We start from the raw sequence: 18,268 nt of genomic DNA on the forward strand, positions 1-18,268 counted from the left end.
CAATGGTCAAGGATAATGGGAGTTGTAGTCCTACATCATCTAGAGGGCTGTTGAAATGGAACACTCAGGATGAAACGGTGAAATCTGCTATGATTAAATGGGCACAAGATGTTGGACATAACATTATGTTTGCTGACTGGGAACAGTTATGGACCACAGGTATGAAGTTTACGGCATGTAATGCCTTAAGAGAGAATATTATGAAAATGATTTACAGGTGGTACATGACCCCAGTCAAGCTTGCAAAAATTTATCATTTGCCCGATAATAAATGTTGGAAATGCAAAGAAAATGAAGGTACATTCTTTCACCTTTGGTGGACGTGCCCAAGGATTAAGGCTTTCTAGGAAATGATTTATAATGAAATGAAAAAGGTATTTAAATATACCTTCCTGAAGAAACCAGAGGCCTTTCTCCTGGGCATGGTCGGCCAATTGGTGTCAAAGAAAGATAGAACTTTCTTTATGTATGCTACAACAGCAGCAAGAATACTCATTGCAAAGTACTGGAAGACACAGGATCTACCCACTCTGGAAGAATGGCAGATGAAGGTGATGGACTATATGGGATTGGCAGAAATGACTGGCAGAATCCGAGACCAGGGAGAAGAGTCGGTGGAAGAAGATTGGAAGAAATTCAAAGACAGAAATATTGCAAAATTAATGAATGTTAGAATGGTGTCGGATAGAAATTAAGTGGTTTTCAGCTGTAATGCTTTAGGAGAATATGGGGGGGAAAGGGCTAGAAATAGGTTAAAATTTATTGATAAGGATTTGTTGAACTAACAATTTGAATTGGAATACAAAAAAGGGAGGTACGAGGAGGTCTGGGAAATAAGTCAATGAAAAATAAGTAATGGAAACTTTATGTGTTTTTAATTATTTTTATTTTTGTTATTTTTTCTTTTTTCTTTTTGATTTTTATTGTATTACTATTGAAAACTTTAATAAATATTCTTAGGGGGAAAATAGAGGGCACTATGTACATAATTCTTAGATGGAAGTAACAATAGATAATCCGCTACAAGGCAGCCTCTTGTGTTCCTGGTTTGAAATAAATCATAGTGGAACTCCTCAACCCTTCCACCCTTCAAAAATAATAGCTTCCAAAGAGGTTAATGCCTCAACCGTGCAAGAAGCAAATAAAGCAGGCATCATTAAAAGCATTTTAAAGGGAAGATACAAATATAGACTGAAGGGGAAGATAACCAAGGCATCCAAGGAAAATAATAGGCCAGGATATGCAGTGCTGGTATCAAACCCAGCCTCTCCTAGGTGTTTGGAAGCATCCAGGTTCAAGGTTAAGATGCTTAAGAAGGAATGGAAGCATCGGCAAGAGTGCTCCTTAGAAAAAAGATTCAAAGGCACAAGCAAAAGCCCATGACATGTTCTTCACTGTTTTGGGGAAGCTGACAAGATAATGGAATTTCAAAAAAGCCACCTCCTTGCCATGGCAAATGCCATGTGAATCACCAAGAGATAAATGTTTATGCCTCCAGGACCCACAATAACATCTGAAAAGGCGTATTTAGGCTGCCTCATGCATCACCGAAATTGCTAGTTAGCCTCCGGTTGCAGACATATGTTGGAAATAAAAATAGGGCAAGAGGCAGTGAGAAGGGGGAGTGCGTGTGTGTAGACCTAAGTGGGTATTCATGGGCCACTCAGCAGGAAAGCAAGTCATGAGCAGAATGAGAAATGGGAGAGGCTGGAGACTCCCAGCTTCCCCCCCCCCCCGGCAAAAAAGAAAAAAGAAAAAAAGAACTGTTTGGATTAGGATGTGCAAATGTTGAGACACAGCCATAAATGCAACAGTCACTGAATAAATGAATGAATGAATGATCAATCAGGATCCTGGCTTCCATACCTGCTTTTCACTAAGGCAACCTGCCCAGTTTAATATGCAAACAGCCTTGCAAAGGTGCGTCTAGACATTATGTAGCTGCACCAAGACTCACTCTCAAAAGCTCTTCTCATCTTTTCTCAATGAACTTCATCAAGCCCCCTTCAGCCCCCTTAATAATGCTCTCTGAAGCATTATTCTGAAAATGCTTCCTTTTCACTGAAAATGCTTCATTTTCAGTGGTCCAATTATAGGCACTTCAATGCTATTAATCTGTGCAAAGCTGTGCTTGAAATGGGTTTCTCCCTTCTGAAGCAAACCAACAGCAATGACATCAAGTTTCTGGTCCTTATGAATCATGATTATTTATTCATTTGTTAACTCTTCTTCCAGGACAGAATGGAGTGGCATTTCCAAAAAATGAAAATGTAATGGGGATATAAGTACAAATCAAGCTATGAGGCTCAAAGAACAGCCCTATCCAGCAAGTTTAGCATAAAGCAGAACCTATCGCACCCCAGCTCAAGACATACTTCAACTTAATTTTGTCGAGCCATTCTTTAACTTCTCCATATATTAATCCAGAGAGGCTTCACTTTTCCTTCCCTAGAGAGAGGGAGTTTTATGGAGTAGTTAAAATTCTTTTCCAAGGAGAGGAAGTGACACACACTGAACTCCCTGTGGGAAAGAGATGATCGCAGTTAACAAGACACACGGGGAAAGAAATGTGATTTAGAGAAAGTTATTAGACAGTCTGCAGACTGAGAGCAAAACACAGCTTTGGCCTTCAGTGACTTCCTCCTTGGTTATGAAGTCATCCACTGACTTTGAAGTTTCATGGAATCATAGAATTGTAGAAGCTTTCCTCAATTGGCAGAAGAATCTCTGTCGTGAAAGCTATTCTGGAAAACTAACCTGCTTATAAAACTCAAGAGGGATTCAGCTCCAAAGCTTTGGAAACCCCAAGACAACTCCCTTCCTCAAGGGAAGGCTGCAAAAATCCTACACAGAAGGCACTTTGGCGTAGGGAAATATGTAGTATGAAACTTATGTGTAGACCACTCCACTTCAACCTGCACACCAGCTACACACTATTTCCTACACAGAGATCACTTTTAAACCAGGAAATGTGCTGAGTTTTAAGTAGCTGATCTGAAGGAACTGATATTCAAGGATATCTGGGTTAGAATCTGAGTTGATGAGGATGGCTTGCAAGCCACATTCCCCAACCCCTTTGCTCGATGCAGGAAGTCCACAGCTTGAGCATCTCCAACAGCTGGCTGTCTAGCCTTTGTTTGAAGACCACCAGGGAGGGAGAGCCTACCTACCCCATCAGGTTAATCAGTCCATTGTCAGACTGCCCTACCATCAAGAAGTTGTCTGTAATGGACAAAGGTTCCTCAGCAGACAAGTCAATGCAAAGTAGGACGAGATGGAAATGACCGGCTTGAACACAAATTCTAAAGGAATCAATTGGTGTTCCTCATTGCTAGGCATTCGAGTTTTACAGCAGGAGGGAGGGAGGGAGGGAGGGAGGGAGGGAGAGAGAGAGAGAGAGAGAGAGAGAGAAATGAAAGACGCACAGTCATCACTCAAGAACCTTTCCCTTCCCTTCTTTTACCCCTCCCTCTTCAAATGCCAGGTAAAAGAGACTTAACGAGATAATTAAGGGAGAGGAAAAGGTCAATAAAGAGCTGATTTATGACACATGCTGGAAGAGCCTTGCGTGCGTAACTAAGAACTGCACTCTCTCCAAAGACAGGAAGCAACATTCTGCAGAAAAGGGAGATAGAATCTGAAGTTGCTGCATGCAGGGAGGCTGCCAGCTCAACCTCGTGGGAATATTGACAAACTGCGGCTACACCGAGGATCCCAAGCAACAGGTATTAACACCAAAGCAGCAACAAAAGAAAAGAAAGATAGAGGGTCCAAGAATAGGGATGCCAACTGATTGAGGCCGTTTTCACCAACTAAACTTGTGCCTTTTAACAACTCAAGTTTAAATGCATACCAAGAAACAGGTAGTCTACCAAAAATAAAAAGTGGTTCTTGAAATACCCTACTCTGCTTTCTTCATCCTTTAAAGATGTGAAGAAAAGTCAGGTCTGAAAGAGCATCAGGTCCCCTCACCCCAACCAGGTGAAACAGATTCTCCCTCCTCAGTCACCTTCCCTCAAGCTTTTCTGGATTATCAAGTAATCTATTAATATTCCTGCTATTTTCACAAGATGTCTCTGGCAGGGTTGAGTGGGTAGGTTTAGCTGGGGTATTATTAATGTCTGCAAGTGAACACAAGCCATCCTTTTAATTTCTACCAAAAAAATAAAGGTAATTGGCCTAGATCCAAAAAGCATCTGGAGAAGTTGTGCTCAAACAGGGCTTTGCAACCTCTCCATTTTCCTGCTAGAACCAACTGCTCCCTCCTCTGCCAAGAGCCAATCCTGAGGGTTACGGGGCTGCTAGTGTCAGGGGTGGGTGGGAGGAGCAAGAACAGAAGTTCTGCTCAAATAAGGGGTCCTCGTTCCATGTAGCTGTGACCATGCACTGCATTCACACATTTCCAAATCACTTCCTGGTTAAGGTAAACCATACTTTATGACATCCAAATAGGTCAAACTTTGGTGCAACCCATAGTTTGTTGGCGCTGTGGGTAAAACCTCAGTGCCTAGGACTTGCTGATCGTAAGGTCGGCGGTTCGAATCCCTGCGGCGGGGTGAGCTCCCGTCGTTCGGTCCCAGCTCCTGCCCACCTAGCAGTTCGAAAGCACCCCTAAGTGCAAGTAGATAAATAGGTACCGCTTTGTAGTGGGAAGGTAAACGGCATTTCCGTGTACGGCACTGGTGCAGCTTCGTCATGCTGGCCACGTGACCCGGAAGTGTCTTCGGACGGTGCCGACTCCAAGCCTCTTGAGCAAGATGAGCGTGCAACCCTAGAGTTGGTCACGACTGGCCTGTACGGGCAGGGGTACCTTTACCTTTATAGTTTGTTTCTAATTCTAGTTAGTAGGCAAGCTACCATTATGGATGTCAAAACAAACTATAGCGCGCCAAACCAGGAAGTGAGGGAACCTCCAAGTATCGTGGGAAGTTTGCAGGCCCCGGGCATAATAATCATGATCTTTCTTCTTCTTTGGCGATCCCTCGTAGCCGAGTAAGATTGTTTTCCATAAACACGGTTTTAACAATGAGTCTGTAAGTGGCTGTGGAGGCCAATTCTGGAGCCACACATCCTTCCACAGTGGGGACATTGGTTTCCAGGCAGGAGTTGATCACGGTGTGGATTTGCCAAGCGTGCCTTCCTCTTAGCATGTTTCTTCCTTTTGTCCTGAATCTGAGTGTCTTCAAAGCCCATGACACCTTTGGTAAAGGCTATGCTCCAATTGGAGCACTCAAAGGCCAGCATTTCCCAGTTGGCAGGTTTTTATACTACCTTTTTTTAAGATTTGCCTTGAGAGAGTCTATAAACCCTTTTGGTTGACCACCAGCATTACGCTTTCCATTTTTAAGTCCTGAATAGAGTAGTTGCTTTGGAAGTCAATAACCAGGCATCCGCACAACATGACCAGTCCAATGAAGTTGATGTTGAAGAATCATTGCTTCAACACTGGTGATCTTTGCTTCTTCCAGTACACTGATATTAGTTCGCCTGTCTTCCCAAGTGATGTGTAAAATTTTTCGGAGACACCATTGATGGAATCTTTCAAGGATACCCAAGCTATGACTAGGGCTGGGTGTTATGTCGATATATCGTGCAAAGCCGGTTTGAAGTCTGTCTTGTGATATCAGTTTCATAACTTTTGACCTGGCAACATGTTGTGAATCATGATGTGTTTGTGTGCTATGCAAAAATGACAATGCAGGAAAAACCGTGAAGCCAGCCAATGCCTCTACATAGCTCCATCCTGTCTGAAATATCAGTATAACATGATGTTTAGCTAGTGATATATCGCGATGTTGAAAACCAAGTATCGTCATCCCTAGCTATGGTTTTGCCATTAAATGCGAGCCAAGCAACTGTATTTGGGAATCACTCAGGTTAAAATAAATAAGATCTGACAAATAAAGTTATCAGATTATCTTTTAAAGCTCTATTTTGATGCCTTTTTGAAAAAGGGTAGGATATGTTTTATTTTTAAAAAGTGAAAATTGCTACTCAGTGTTAGAAACAAAAATACCTCTTTGAATGTTTTGAAAGTCCCTTTTACTAGACTAGAAGCAAAACAACCTGAGAGCACACACAGACACACCTAATAACCTTATACTTACCTCCACTGAGAAGCTTCATCACTAACCAGAGTTCATCTTTCACTACGAAGGAAGTATAATAAGATACGATGTTCGGATGATGGCACTGACTCATGGCTTGAATTTCTTTCTAAAGAAGGGGGTGGGGGAGAAAGAGAAAACTGCTGTTACTACTGTGTTTTTTTTAAAAAAAAACAAATCCATGTGCTGAGTGCTCTATGCAGATGTAGTGGAGTGCCCAGTTTGGGGGCAGAGTGCTTAAGACATGTGTAAGATGAACCCAGTCATGGTGAGCACATGAAGGGGTCAGGAACTGGCCATAAGAGCTGAGTTGCGGAGTCAGCACAAAACACAAGACACAGCCCTTGCTACACTCCAGTGCACAGTTGTCTCAAAACCTGGACTACAACTCCCAGCATCCCTAGCTAGCAAAACCAGTCATCAGGGATGATGGGAACTGTAGCCACAAAACAGCTGGGAGGCCCAAGTTTGGGAAACCCTGCTCCAGTGCTCCAGGTTGCAAGTAGGCTGCTGCATGTCTGAAGGCTCAACCGTGTTTTAAAAAAGGATCCCTGGATGTAGAAAAACTAGTATATTAAGAAGAATAGGAGCCACCTCCTAGGGTAGGGTTGCCATATTTCAAAAGCGAAAATCCAGACAGAAAAGTTGTTGAGCCTTTTTGGGGCAAAGCTGTTGAGCTTCTTGGCAAAATCGCAAGAAATGAGATACACCCGGACACTGGTGGTCGAATCCCAGCTGTGTCTGGGAAATTCCAAATGTATGGCAACCCTATTATATAAACTGAGGGAGAAAATTCATCTGAGTCTTTGAAGATGGAGAAATCTGGATGAAGAATGAAAGTCGAGAAGAACAGAGACAGAATTCTAGAAATATGGTGCCGAGATTATGCATATTTAAATTCTGCTCATTTGGAAATGTTTTGTGCGGGGTGTGTGTGGCTGCAACAAAGTGTTGCAGTGCACAGTGCTGCTGTGCAAGAGGCTGACCTGTTACCCAAATACTCCATTGCATTTCCCCATCTCCCCCTTCCAGTTTCCCATTTCATTCATATCCCAGTATGAGCACAACTATTTCCCACTCCCCCCACATTAGATCCCCCCCTTAAGTAAATACTTCTGCAAATCTTGCCTTCCCATCTCCTCATATGCCAACAACTCCGTCATGTGCAAGAGTGGTGCCATTTTGGCTCCATAAAGAGAAGCGCCTGCCAAGAACTAAGGTTGCTATTAACATATACGATGTATGGTGCTTGGTTTCTTTGCAATATTGTTCTCTTCTATTGGTTTTCTTTTTACTGTTTCCATTCAATTTTCCTTTGAGGTTCTAAGAACTTAGAAGAAGCGGAATTTAAAACAAAACAAGCAAGGTTGTTTACAAAACAAAACCAATACGATAAAATAATGATGAAAATAATAATATACACAGACAGATTTTCCACCAAGGATTTATACTAAGGGTCAAGTGGCTGGGGACACCTGTGTGAACAGGTGAGCTTTTAACCAGCCAGTGAGACATCTGCTCTACAAGTACCAACAGAATCTCCTTTCAGAGAAGTTGGTGATATACTGCAGCTAGGGACTTAATAATAATAATTTACTATTTATACCCCGCCCATCTGGCTGGGTTTCCCCAGTCCCTCTGGGCGGCTTTCAACAAAATATTAAAATACAATAGTCTACTAAAAGCTTCTCTAAACGGGGCTGCCTTCAGATACACAAATCTCTTCACCTTTAACAAACCCCACTTCCCACGGTCACCAACATTTTTGGGCCCATGGGCATGTTTGTAAACCAGAGGCGCTGTTGTGGGTGCCACGCATGCGCCCCTCAACCAAGCACACCCCACAACCTATTTGCTCCTTTCAGGCCTGATTTCTTCTGCGGTGGGAGGGATGACCACATACTCCAGCACAAGCTTCTCGATAGAAAGGGAAGAGATGCATGAAACAACCTTGAATAATTGACAGTCTTCTCCAGATTTCAAGATCACAGCTAAGTTGACAGAAGAAGTGGGGGAAGTACTGTGGCTATTAGGAAGGAAGAGGCACTTAGCCATCTGCAATAAGGCTGATTCAATAATGGAAGGCAGAGGATTAAAAAAAAAAAGATCTGTAAAATGGAGAAGTAAAGATATGAATTATTAATGGAAAGGATGCCGCCTTCCTTTATTTCTGCAAGACTGACAGAGCTGAACACATGGGGCAAAGCTTTCACGGCTCTCAATTCCTTCGGTCTCCCCTCATGAAAGTTACAAATCTTGCAAGGGTCCCAAGGATCATATAAAGCAGGCTTCCTCAATCTTAGGTCCCCAGATGTCGCTGGATGACCATTCCCATCATCTATTAGCAGAAGGGCAGCAGTCAGGGGGAGAAATTGTTGGCTCCGGAGCTAACCATTCTTCTGACCCCCTCAAACAACGAGAATCGGAAAAGCGTGTGAATGCTGCCTCGTCTATTTCAGGCTGTAACTTATCACAGCCAACCTAGCGAGGCGAGAGTCTCCAAAAACAACTTTCCTCAAACAACCAACTCTTGAAGGCAGATAGGGTTCCTGCTCCTAGAATGAACCTAGAACACAGCTACCACAAACACTAGTGAGTTACACTGCATCGTGGGTTATATTTACTCTTCTTAACCAGCCAGAATGCTTCAGATAATCAAAATCTCAAGCTTACTTCTTAACACCTAGAGGATTGCATCTTTTAAAAATCAATCGGATAAATAGATTATTTTATTTGATTTTTTAAAAAACCACCTAAAACTTTTGACATACAGTGGTACCTCAGGATGCGAACGGGATCCGTTCTGGAGCCCCGTTCGCATCCCGAAGCGAACACAACCCGTGTCCGTGCATCTGCGTGGATCACGTTTCGGCGCGTCTGCGCATGCGTGTGATGCCATTTTGACGGTCTGCGCATGCGCGCGCAGCGAAAGCCGAAAGTAATGCGCTCCGTTACTTCCGGGTCGCCACTGAGCGCAACCCGAATTTGCCTAACCCAAAGCATATTCATCCCGAGGTATGACTGTACTGGAAAAAGATGTCCTGGTTAAATGAGCGTTAGCTTTCTTTAAAATAAAAATTTGCACAATTAAAAGGCTTCGGATTGCAAGGACTATCTTGGAAGAGACATCACCTTGTGCATGAGAACAGAGGACGAGAAGACCTCTCAGGAGCGTGCCTTTTACACCACACCTGTACTACAAAAGCTTATTGTTTTTACTGGCAAAAAAAATTGCTATCAGTCCATCAGCTAATATAATTGCTGTCATCGGCTGACTAATCTGAAGGGCTGCAGCTCAGAAGTAGAGAATCTGATTTGCACACAGAAGGTTCTGGGTTCAGTCCCCATCATCTCCAAGCAGGGCTGAGAATGGCCCCTGCCTGGAACGCTGGAAAGACGCCATCAATAAAGACAATACAGATTTAGGTGGATTGATATACTGATTCATATATGGCAGCTTCCTGGGTCCTACTGCCTGCCTCCCAGACACTCTGGCAGGACCTGCTCCTCTGGACAGAAGGAAGAGGCAAATGTAGAATGCCGCTTCCTTGCGGGGGCTTTTCCTCCAGCCCAGATGTCGAGGCTGAGCTATAATAAGAGCAGACATCAACCCGCAGAGTAATTAAGACTGCTCAGCCATAAGCTTCGGCAGACTCGAATCCCGAGGAATCTCTCTGCAGAGTTGCACGCAAGGGATCTCGGGGTTTCTACCTTTCCATCTCCAGAGGCCCAGATGTAACAGCTCCTCCAAAATGAAAAAGCAACACGGAATCTACTGTTGTGCTCAGGGATGCACAAGTCGCCCATGTCCGCCAGACATGGATGAGAAACTCTTTCTAGGAATTTTAGCTCTTTCATAGGAAAGGCTGCGCAATCCGAAAGCATTTGCTGAATACTCCCCCCCCCGCCGCACCGCCCCAAAGAGACCAACAGTCGGACCATTATTTTTACGCATTAGTACATAATCTCAGCAGTCCTTACAAAGATGCAATCTTCTGCTTCAGGTGCACCCTAGAGCCTGGGAATAATCGAGAAGGGTTTTTCTCCCTTTGAATATCAGACCCCAAAGACACACCAAACATTGCATTTTAAAAGCCATTTCACTGCTATATGGCAGTGGTTCCCAACTGGGGGTCTAATACCCATCAACTTCCCAGGACGTCCCATTTTGGGGGACCACAACTCATGCAAAGGGGCAGCCTGAAAGATGCACATCTCAGATTTGCACAGGGCCTTGCTAGAGGGTATGGTGGCACCATTCACAGAACAAAAACTACCACAGAGAGACCAACCTTTTTCGAAAGTAGATGGTGCATGGCTTGGCTTTTTTGGGAACCACTGCTATATAGCAGGCGTCAGCAAACTTTTTCAGCAGGGGGCCAGTCCACTGTCCCTTAGACCTTGTGGAGGGCCAGACTATATTTTTGGGGGGAGATGAACGAATTCCTATGCTCCACATATAACCCAGAGATGCATTTTAAATAAAAGGACACATTCTACTCATGTAAAAGACTCTCATTCCCGGACCGTCCGCAGGCCGGATTGAGAAGGCGATTGGGCCGCATCCGGCCCCTGAGCCTTAATTTATAGCATGAGACATCAGGGTGGAGGAGCTGCTGCTCTAGAAATACAAGTCAAAAGCTCCCTTTTCCAATGCTCTTTTTTGGACACTGGGCACGATCCAGCCTGAAACCCTGCCAGTCAGTGTCGACAATATTGAGCTAGATGGATCAACAGTCTTAATTCAGTATAAGGAAGCTTCCTGTGTTCTGGCTCCCAAGAATTATGCACATTCCCAACATCAGCCTGAATGCCACTCTTGCAAGAGGGGTGCACTCAACTAGCCTGCCCACCTGCAGTCCCTAGCTTCACATCCTGTCTATTATATTCCACAAGTGTTTGTCACGATTCCCTCCACCCCTGCCATTTTGTGGAAGATCATGCCTACACCTCAATGATCTTTTCTTCTTCTTCTTCCCTTTTTTTCCTTTGCTCTGCCGAACAGCCAAGGTGTCCTTGAGCTACTGCGTGCATATTTCCATACTAAATCCCCCACGCTAATCCCTGGTGTGGGCAAGCCCCAGCTTTCTAAATTTAAAACACTGTCACTGTGTATGAAGATGGCATTCATCTAGAAATGCACGCCTGTTAATTATAAACACGTCGCCGTCGCAAACCGCCACATGACAACAAGGTGCGAGGGTCAGAGGAGGCCGCGCAGCCCCTCGAGTATATTTTGAGACTTTTAACGGCAAGTTAATTGCTTCCAAAAATGCCCAGCAAGCTCTTTTCTGAGGGGCGGGGGTGGAAATTATCATTCCAAGGCAGGCTTTTACAACCTGGTGCCCCCGCAGGGATTATGGGCTGAAACTCCTATCAGACCAAGCTACCCTGGCCAATGGTCTGGGATGATGGGGAATTTGGAGTCGAGCTACATCTGAAGTGCCCTGGGATGAATCTGAGAACTGTAGAGTTGGAAGGGACCCTGAGTGTCATCTAGTCCAACCCCTTGCAACGCAGGAATCACAGCTAAAGAATCCTGGAGAGAAGGCCAAACAACCTGTTTTGGAAGTCCACCACCTTCCAAAGTAGCCTGTCCCACTGTCAAACAACTCTTGCTGACATATAGGTCTTTTAAGGAAGGCTGTTCCAAGCAATTTGAAGGAGGATGCCTTTTCAAACTCAGTTTCTATCTAACGTTACCTCACCCTTCAAAAAAAGACCCCTATTCCGCATCATACTTGCAGCACCATCAACACCCCCAAGGCCCAACCCATCGGTTAATTTGGTTATAAGCAAGTATTTTTTATACTTTCAAATCTACGCCTGCCTTGCAACAGTGGAGAGAAACTGCAGCTATCCTTCCTTGCACCCCACAAGTTCTGGATGGAAGTGCAGCCCAAACAAACCCAGTTAAGGGGGCAGAGTTCTTAAGAAAGTTAGGGAGAAATGTGCAACGTGCCAGAAGATCAAGCAAAGTCGAAACTGAAGGGAGCCATGCCTGCTGTGGTTGCATTAACTTGGGGCAGCCAGCAATGGTAATGGAGCCCTAGCTGCTCAGTTGACTGGGGAGGGAGATGGAGAGGATCAAAGCTTTTGCGCCTCCACACACAACAAGACTTAACGCACCCCAACACAAAATCTGCCTATGGTTTCCCACCACCCACCACCTTTTGGTCTATTTGACCTCCCCAGTACATTATTCTTTGGTCTATCCCCACCCCACCCCCTAGCACTACCAAGGTGGAAAGGCCAGGGCTTTTGATGTGGCACAAAAGCTAGGATTGTGTTGCCTAGAAACTGGATGGAATGTGTTGCAAGCTGGCAGCAGAATAAGCAAGGAAAGCAGCACTCAGAGTGCGCAAGAATGGCTGGGCTGCGGAAGAGGCACCAATTCGACCCCTCTCAATTCATATCTCTCTCTCTCTCCAGAGTCAACTGGATTGCTCTATTAAGTTGGTGTTTCTTCAAGGCAATGATTTCCAAAAAAAAGTCTTTAGAATGCATTAGGGCAGTCACTTGATTAAAGAAACCTTGGGTGACGAAGTGAGTCACCTGCTTAAATCTGCACACGAGTTAAATTGAAGTCCGCACAACGTTAGAAGAATCATTCCTGCTCGTGTGTTTAATCAAGAGCACTGACCACCTGTAGTAGTTAAGTAGTACCTGTGTGCGTGTTTTTTAAAAACTTTAGGATCCATTGCTCAATCAATTATGCAAACGTTTCCAAGCAAACTATTTTTAATCAGTGTAGCCAGGCAATTAAATGCTGCAGTGGAAAATTTTCCAGCACTTTATTTTCCCATGGAAAATGTTCCACTCCATAAATTCATTAATAATTATGAAAGGATGTCAGCTGCAAGTAAAAATTAGGCAAGCTAGGCAGTTTCAAAGTTTTAAGCATTGTTTACTAAACACAGGGCATCAGAATGTTGTTGTTGTTTTTAATTAAAACTCAAAATTTCCAATGCAAATTACGCTAATATAATAAGGAAAGTTTCCTGGAAAACCCACAACACTGGAGGCTAATTAACCATTCCATCATGATGGGCACTTTCTCTGGCCCAGCTGGCAAGAGCGGTGTGTTTAGAAGAGATGTGTTTAAATACACTCACAGCAAACCAAGTGGCTTTGGGGAAGGCTGTTAAATGGGAATACTAAAAAGCAGGAGCAGTTAAGTAGTAGTGTGGAAACTTTGTCCATTCTTTGCCAAATACATCACAGCTGCCTGGTTGCTCAACAATAAAAATACTCTGCACATGCTCAAGATGGTGGCACCAATTTTCGTTCACATGTGCTGGGGATCCGACTTAGCCCCAGCTCAAACTAAGTCCTGCAACAACCATTCTGCACCATCACGATTGCCAGATCTTAATTTCTTGGAGGCATCTATCCAGCCACTGCTGGAGAAAGAAAACTGGACAGATCTTTTTTTAAAATCTGCATTTGTCTTGATTATTTCACCACCATCATCTATTATCAGAAGGAGGACTTGCTGCCTGAGAGAAGCGACCCAAGAAACTATTGAAGGTGGAAAATTCCCATCTTCCTGATCCTGACAGGGCGCAGCTCGGATGCAATATTAAAACTTTGTTTGTTATGTTTAAGTCACTAGGGGAAAGAAAAACACGAGGCTCCTTTCCCCAACGAGAAGCCCGGTAAACAAAGCGCGACTGCCCATCAGGTCACCTAATTGGGACCTCTTGAGAAGAAAATGAAGCAATTCATTGCTGCCCCATTCATTAGCCAATGAAATAGGGGGCTGTTATGGAGGACTGGGTCAGCTGGAGATTAAATTATTTAATTAGGAGTTTTATCTGTGTTTTCTGCTGCAGAGCTTTCTGAATGGTTCTTTGAGCCCAGAGCTGGCAAGTGCCCAAGTTCCAACAGTATGTGTGACTACTTTAGCAGGAAGGGACTAAAGAGGAGGGGATGGAGCCGAATGGTACAACGGATGCAAAAGGCATTCAGACAGACAGGCTCGGTCTCTAGGTTTTGGGTGGCTCGGTGGGGGCGGCGTGGCTCTGCGCAAGCTGCTCTCGGCAGCCTCTCCACCGGTGGCATTGTGCCCTCCCCCCTTTTACAGGCACCGCGAATGTAATTCATCTTTAAGGGATTGAATCACTTCCCAAACCTGTATACACCTGAACTAAATCTGACACGTAACAACTTACTTCACAGTTGCAGTGGAACTAAAGCCCACAAAACTGAGTGGTCTCACTCCCTGAGAGGCAGTGCAGGAAACACTTCACAGTCTGGGGGAAGGAATGTGTTCCTCCAGGCCCCTCCATTTGGTCTTGCAACCTTTCACAGGCCCTGTTCCACACTCTCAAGTGCTTTTTCCTGGCAGCAATGTGTCCTTAAAGGGTAATGGGGACCCCTGACCATTAGTCGTGGCTGACTCTGGGGTTGCGGCGCTCGTCTCGCTTTATTGGCCGAGGGAGCCGGCGTACAGCTTCCAGGTCATGTGGCCAGCATGACTAAGCCGCTTCTGGCGAACCAAAGCAGTGCATGGAAATGCCGCTTACCTTCCCACCGGAGCGGTACCTATTTATCTACTTGCACTTTGATGTGCTTTCGAACTGCTAGGTTGGCAGGAGCAGGGACAGAGCAACGGGAGCTCACCCCAACATGGGGATTCGAACCTCCGACCTTCTGATCGGCAAGTCCTAGGCTCTGTGGTTTAACCCTCGTCCCTTGAATTATGATAATATTCCTTACTTGCTAAGATGGGGTAGGGGCGCAGAACCCTTTTCTGTGGCTAGGATTAAGGCTGGGCAACATATCTATATATCTATATATCGTCCGAAACCGGTTTGAAGTCCATATCATGATAGCAGTTTCATAATTTTTTGTCTGGTAAATATATGGCAAATCATGGTTTGCGTGTGTGTGCTATGAAAAAATCATGATGCAGGGAAAACCGTGAAGCCGGCCAATGGCTCTACATAGCTCCATCCTTATTTCAGACATTGTGAAAGATCAGTATATTGTAATGTTTAGCTGGTGATATATCACAATGTTGAAAACCAGATATCACCCAGCGCTCCTGTTCGCCTCTATATAATTCCATCTTTATTTCAGACTTCATGATATATCAGTATAATGCGATGTTTAGCTGGTGATATACAGTCGTACCATGGTTCTCAAAGGCCTTGGTACTCATACATTTTGGCTCCCGAACGCCAAAAACCCGGAAGTGTTTCAGTTTTTGAACATTTTTCAGAAGCCAAACGTCCAATGTGGCTGTCGGCTCTTGTTTCCGGGTTGCCTGCGCCAATCAGAAGCCATGCCTTGGTTTTCAAACGTTTCAGAAGTCGAATGGACTTCCGGAACAGATTACGTTCGAGAACCAAGGTATGCCTATATTGTGATGCTGAAAACCTGGCATCGCCCAGCCCTAGTTTGGATGTAAGAGCCACATCCACTGCCATAATAATAATAATAATAATAATAATAATAATAATTTATGTATACCCAGTCCATCTGGCTGGGTTTCCCCAGCCACTCTGGGTGGCTTCCAACAGAATATTAAAATGCAATAGTCTATTAAACATTAAAAGCTTCCCTAAACAGGGCTGCCTTTAGATGTCTTCTAAAAGTTTGGTAGTTATTTTTCTCTTTGACATCTGGTGGGAGGGCGTTCCACAGGGCGGGCGCCACTACTGAGAAGGCCCTCTGCCTGGTTCCCTGTAACTTGGCTTCTCGCAGCGAGGGAACCGCCAGAAGGCCCTCGGCGCTGGCCCTCAGTGTCCGGGCAAAACGATGGAGGTGGAGACGCTCCTTCAGGTATACTGGGCCGAGGCCATGCCAGTGTTTGCCTCTGGCCACACACCCCTATGCCACACAGCCAATACAAGGCTGCTCATGATGGAAAGCGGCCCTCAACGTGAAAATGGTTTCCTACCACTGATCAAGTCGTCCCCCCCTCCTTCTTTTTGTTTCCCACAATTGTACAGCTTTCTCCTATGCAATCCAAGGGTGAAATCCTACCCACAAATTCAGGAAACCTACACACACAGAGAGAGCAACCACAAGATTTTAACACTTTTTCAAATGTTGCTTACAGTCATGAAGTCTTCAACTTTTTCCTTAAAACAAAAACAAAAAACCACAAAAACCCAGCACAGTCACAAAGTGTCTAACAAATTGCCTGCACGGGGGGGGGGGGGGGGGAGGGACTCTTCCGCCAACATAGAGCAACGGTGATTTATAGACCCTAAAATGAATTGAGGAAGAAGATGGATGGGATTTTTGTACCAGAAGCTCATCCATGCTGGTCTGGCATTTCTCAAGGTTGATCCGCTTGATTGCCACCTTTTCTTTCTTCGGACTACAATAGGCTGCTTGCACCACAGCTGTTGCTCCACTGCCTGGCAGAGAAAACACAGAAAAATACAAAGTTAGGAAGAAGCTACTAAGGATGCTGCCGAAGTAGCATCTTTTTGCGAGGAGAGGTCTGAAATATTGACAACTACATTTTTGAATTCTATTAATTTATTACATTTATGGGCCCTTCTTTCTTCCAAGGAGCTCAGGGTGTGCTTCTCCCTCCCTGCAATTTATCCTCACAACAACCCTGTGAGGTAGGTCAGGCTGAGGTCTTCATGACAGAGTGGGAATTACAACCCTGCCCTTCCAGGTCTTGGTCCAACACTCTTAGCCAATAAACCACACTGGTTTTCTTTGTTTAAATACATTCACAAATAGTGCCGCTTTTGAACACTGTTGGCATATTCAAATTGCATATTCTGCCCACAAACTTACAGGAACTCCATAGTCCTGCTTAAAAATAAAAGATTTTTTAAAAAAGATAAATTACTAGCCTGCCAGTAACTCCACCCCTCTTGCAGAAGCCAGTTGCACTTCTCTGATGAATCATAGAATCATAGAGTTGGAAGAGACCACAAGGGCCATCGAGTCCAACCCCCTGCCAAGCAGGAAACACCATCAGAGCACTCCTGACATATGGTTGTCAAGCCTCTGCTTAAAGACCTCCAAAGAAGGAGACTCCACCACACTCCTTGGCAGCAAATTCCACTGTCGAACAGTGGGCCCTCCATTTCTTCTCCAGTGGCCAGCTCAAATGTCAGCATGCAATTGCTTTTTCAACTATGGCTACTAGGCCAGAATTTAAATCAGGCATGGGCAAACTCGGCCCTCCAGATGTTTTGGGACTACAGTTCCCATCACCCCTGACCACTGGTCCTGTTAGCTAGGGATGATGGGAGTTGTAGTCCCAAAACACCTGGAGGGCTGAGTTTGCCCATGCCTGATTTAAATGCAAGGCTCCATATCTCACTTGCTCCCCACTAAATCCATTCTTACCCGCCCCCCCCCCAACTATTAGGCTGCAGAGCAAACAAGGAGACTTGCTAGGGATGACCTTCTCCAAAGTATTAAAAAAAATTAATGCAACAAGACACACATGTGAATTCTCACTTTGGCAGCGACTGTGGCACACCATGGATTTTCCAGACCAAACTTAAGGCGGATCGCCAGGCTGCCTTAAGAAAAACGTTAATAAAGGCATAGCTGCAATTCCTGGGATGGCTGCGCTGCTATGGAATTTAAATTGTAACATTCCTCAAGAGAGGCAGAACAAGTTTGAAGGTATCACTACAGACATAGCATACCAAAACCACAAAGCTAAGAGCAAGAAGAGTGAAAGGTTAAGAAACTTAAGAAACTTAAGTCAGAAAACCCCTAGCAACAGTCCTGCATGTTTCTCATCCCAACCATCAAAATATTTCTCTCCCTCTTGAACTTTCTGCTGCTGTATTCCCCTCTCCACCCCAAAACACTTCCAGCCCACCTTTATATCATTTGCACAACCTCAGGTCTTGAAAACTATTCAGTCATTTTGCTCATTTTTATTCTGGACACAGGACTGAGAGTGGTTGCACTGGCTTTAAAGCTGTTTTTATCCATGCCTTTTAAGAACTCTAGTATCTGAGAGATGACCTAGGTACACCCACACCCCACAACATAACCCTCTATATGTGCCCCCTTGATACTGACAGCTCTGGAAAACAGTGAGTGAGAGAGTGACAAGAGCCGTATGCCTTTTGCCACGTGTGTTTATTTACTCGCAGCACTATTAACATGTTCAAATTAGATTTGCCATTTGAAAACGAGCAATTATATTCCTTCCTTTCCCT

General features: G+C 44.6%; 1 protein-coding gene across 3 annotated transcripts in view; it reads right to left on the minus strand.

The window, feature by feature from the left end:
- OXSR1 (oxidative stress responsive kinase 1) overlaps positions 1 to 18,268 on the minus strand; it is an 87,514-nt gene that overhangs the window by 44,212 nt on the left and 25,034 nt on the right. For all 3 annotated transcript variants that reach the window (XM_081882477.1, XM_081882478.1, XM_081882476.1), the window contains exons 2-3: positions 16,368 to 16,480; positions 6,108 to 6,216 (exon numbers count right to left, since the gene is read on the minus strand). In XM_081882477.1, the coding sequence (XP_081738603.1) occupies positions 6,108 to 6,216; positions 16,368 to 16,480 (222 nt within the window). The remainder of the gene's footprint in view (positions 1 to 6,107; positions 6,217 to 16,367; positions 16,481 to 18,268) is intronic.

The sequence above is a fragment of the Podarcis melisellensis genome (genome assembly GCF_964234715.1).
Source record: "Podarcis melisellensis genome assembly, chromosome: 12".
Lineage (NCBI taxonomy): Eukaryota > Metazoa > Chordata > Lepidosauria > Squamata > Lacertidae > Podarcis > Podarcis melisellensis.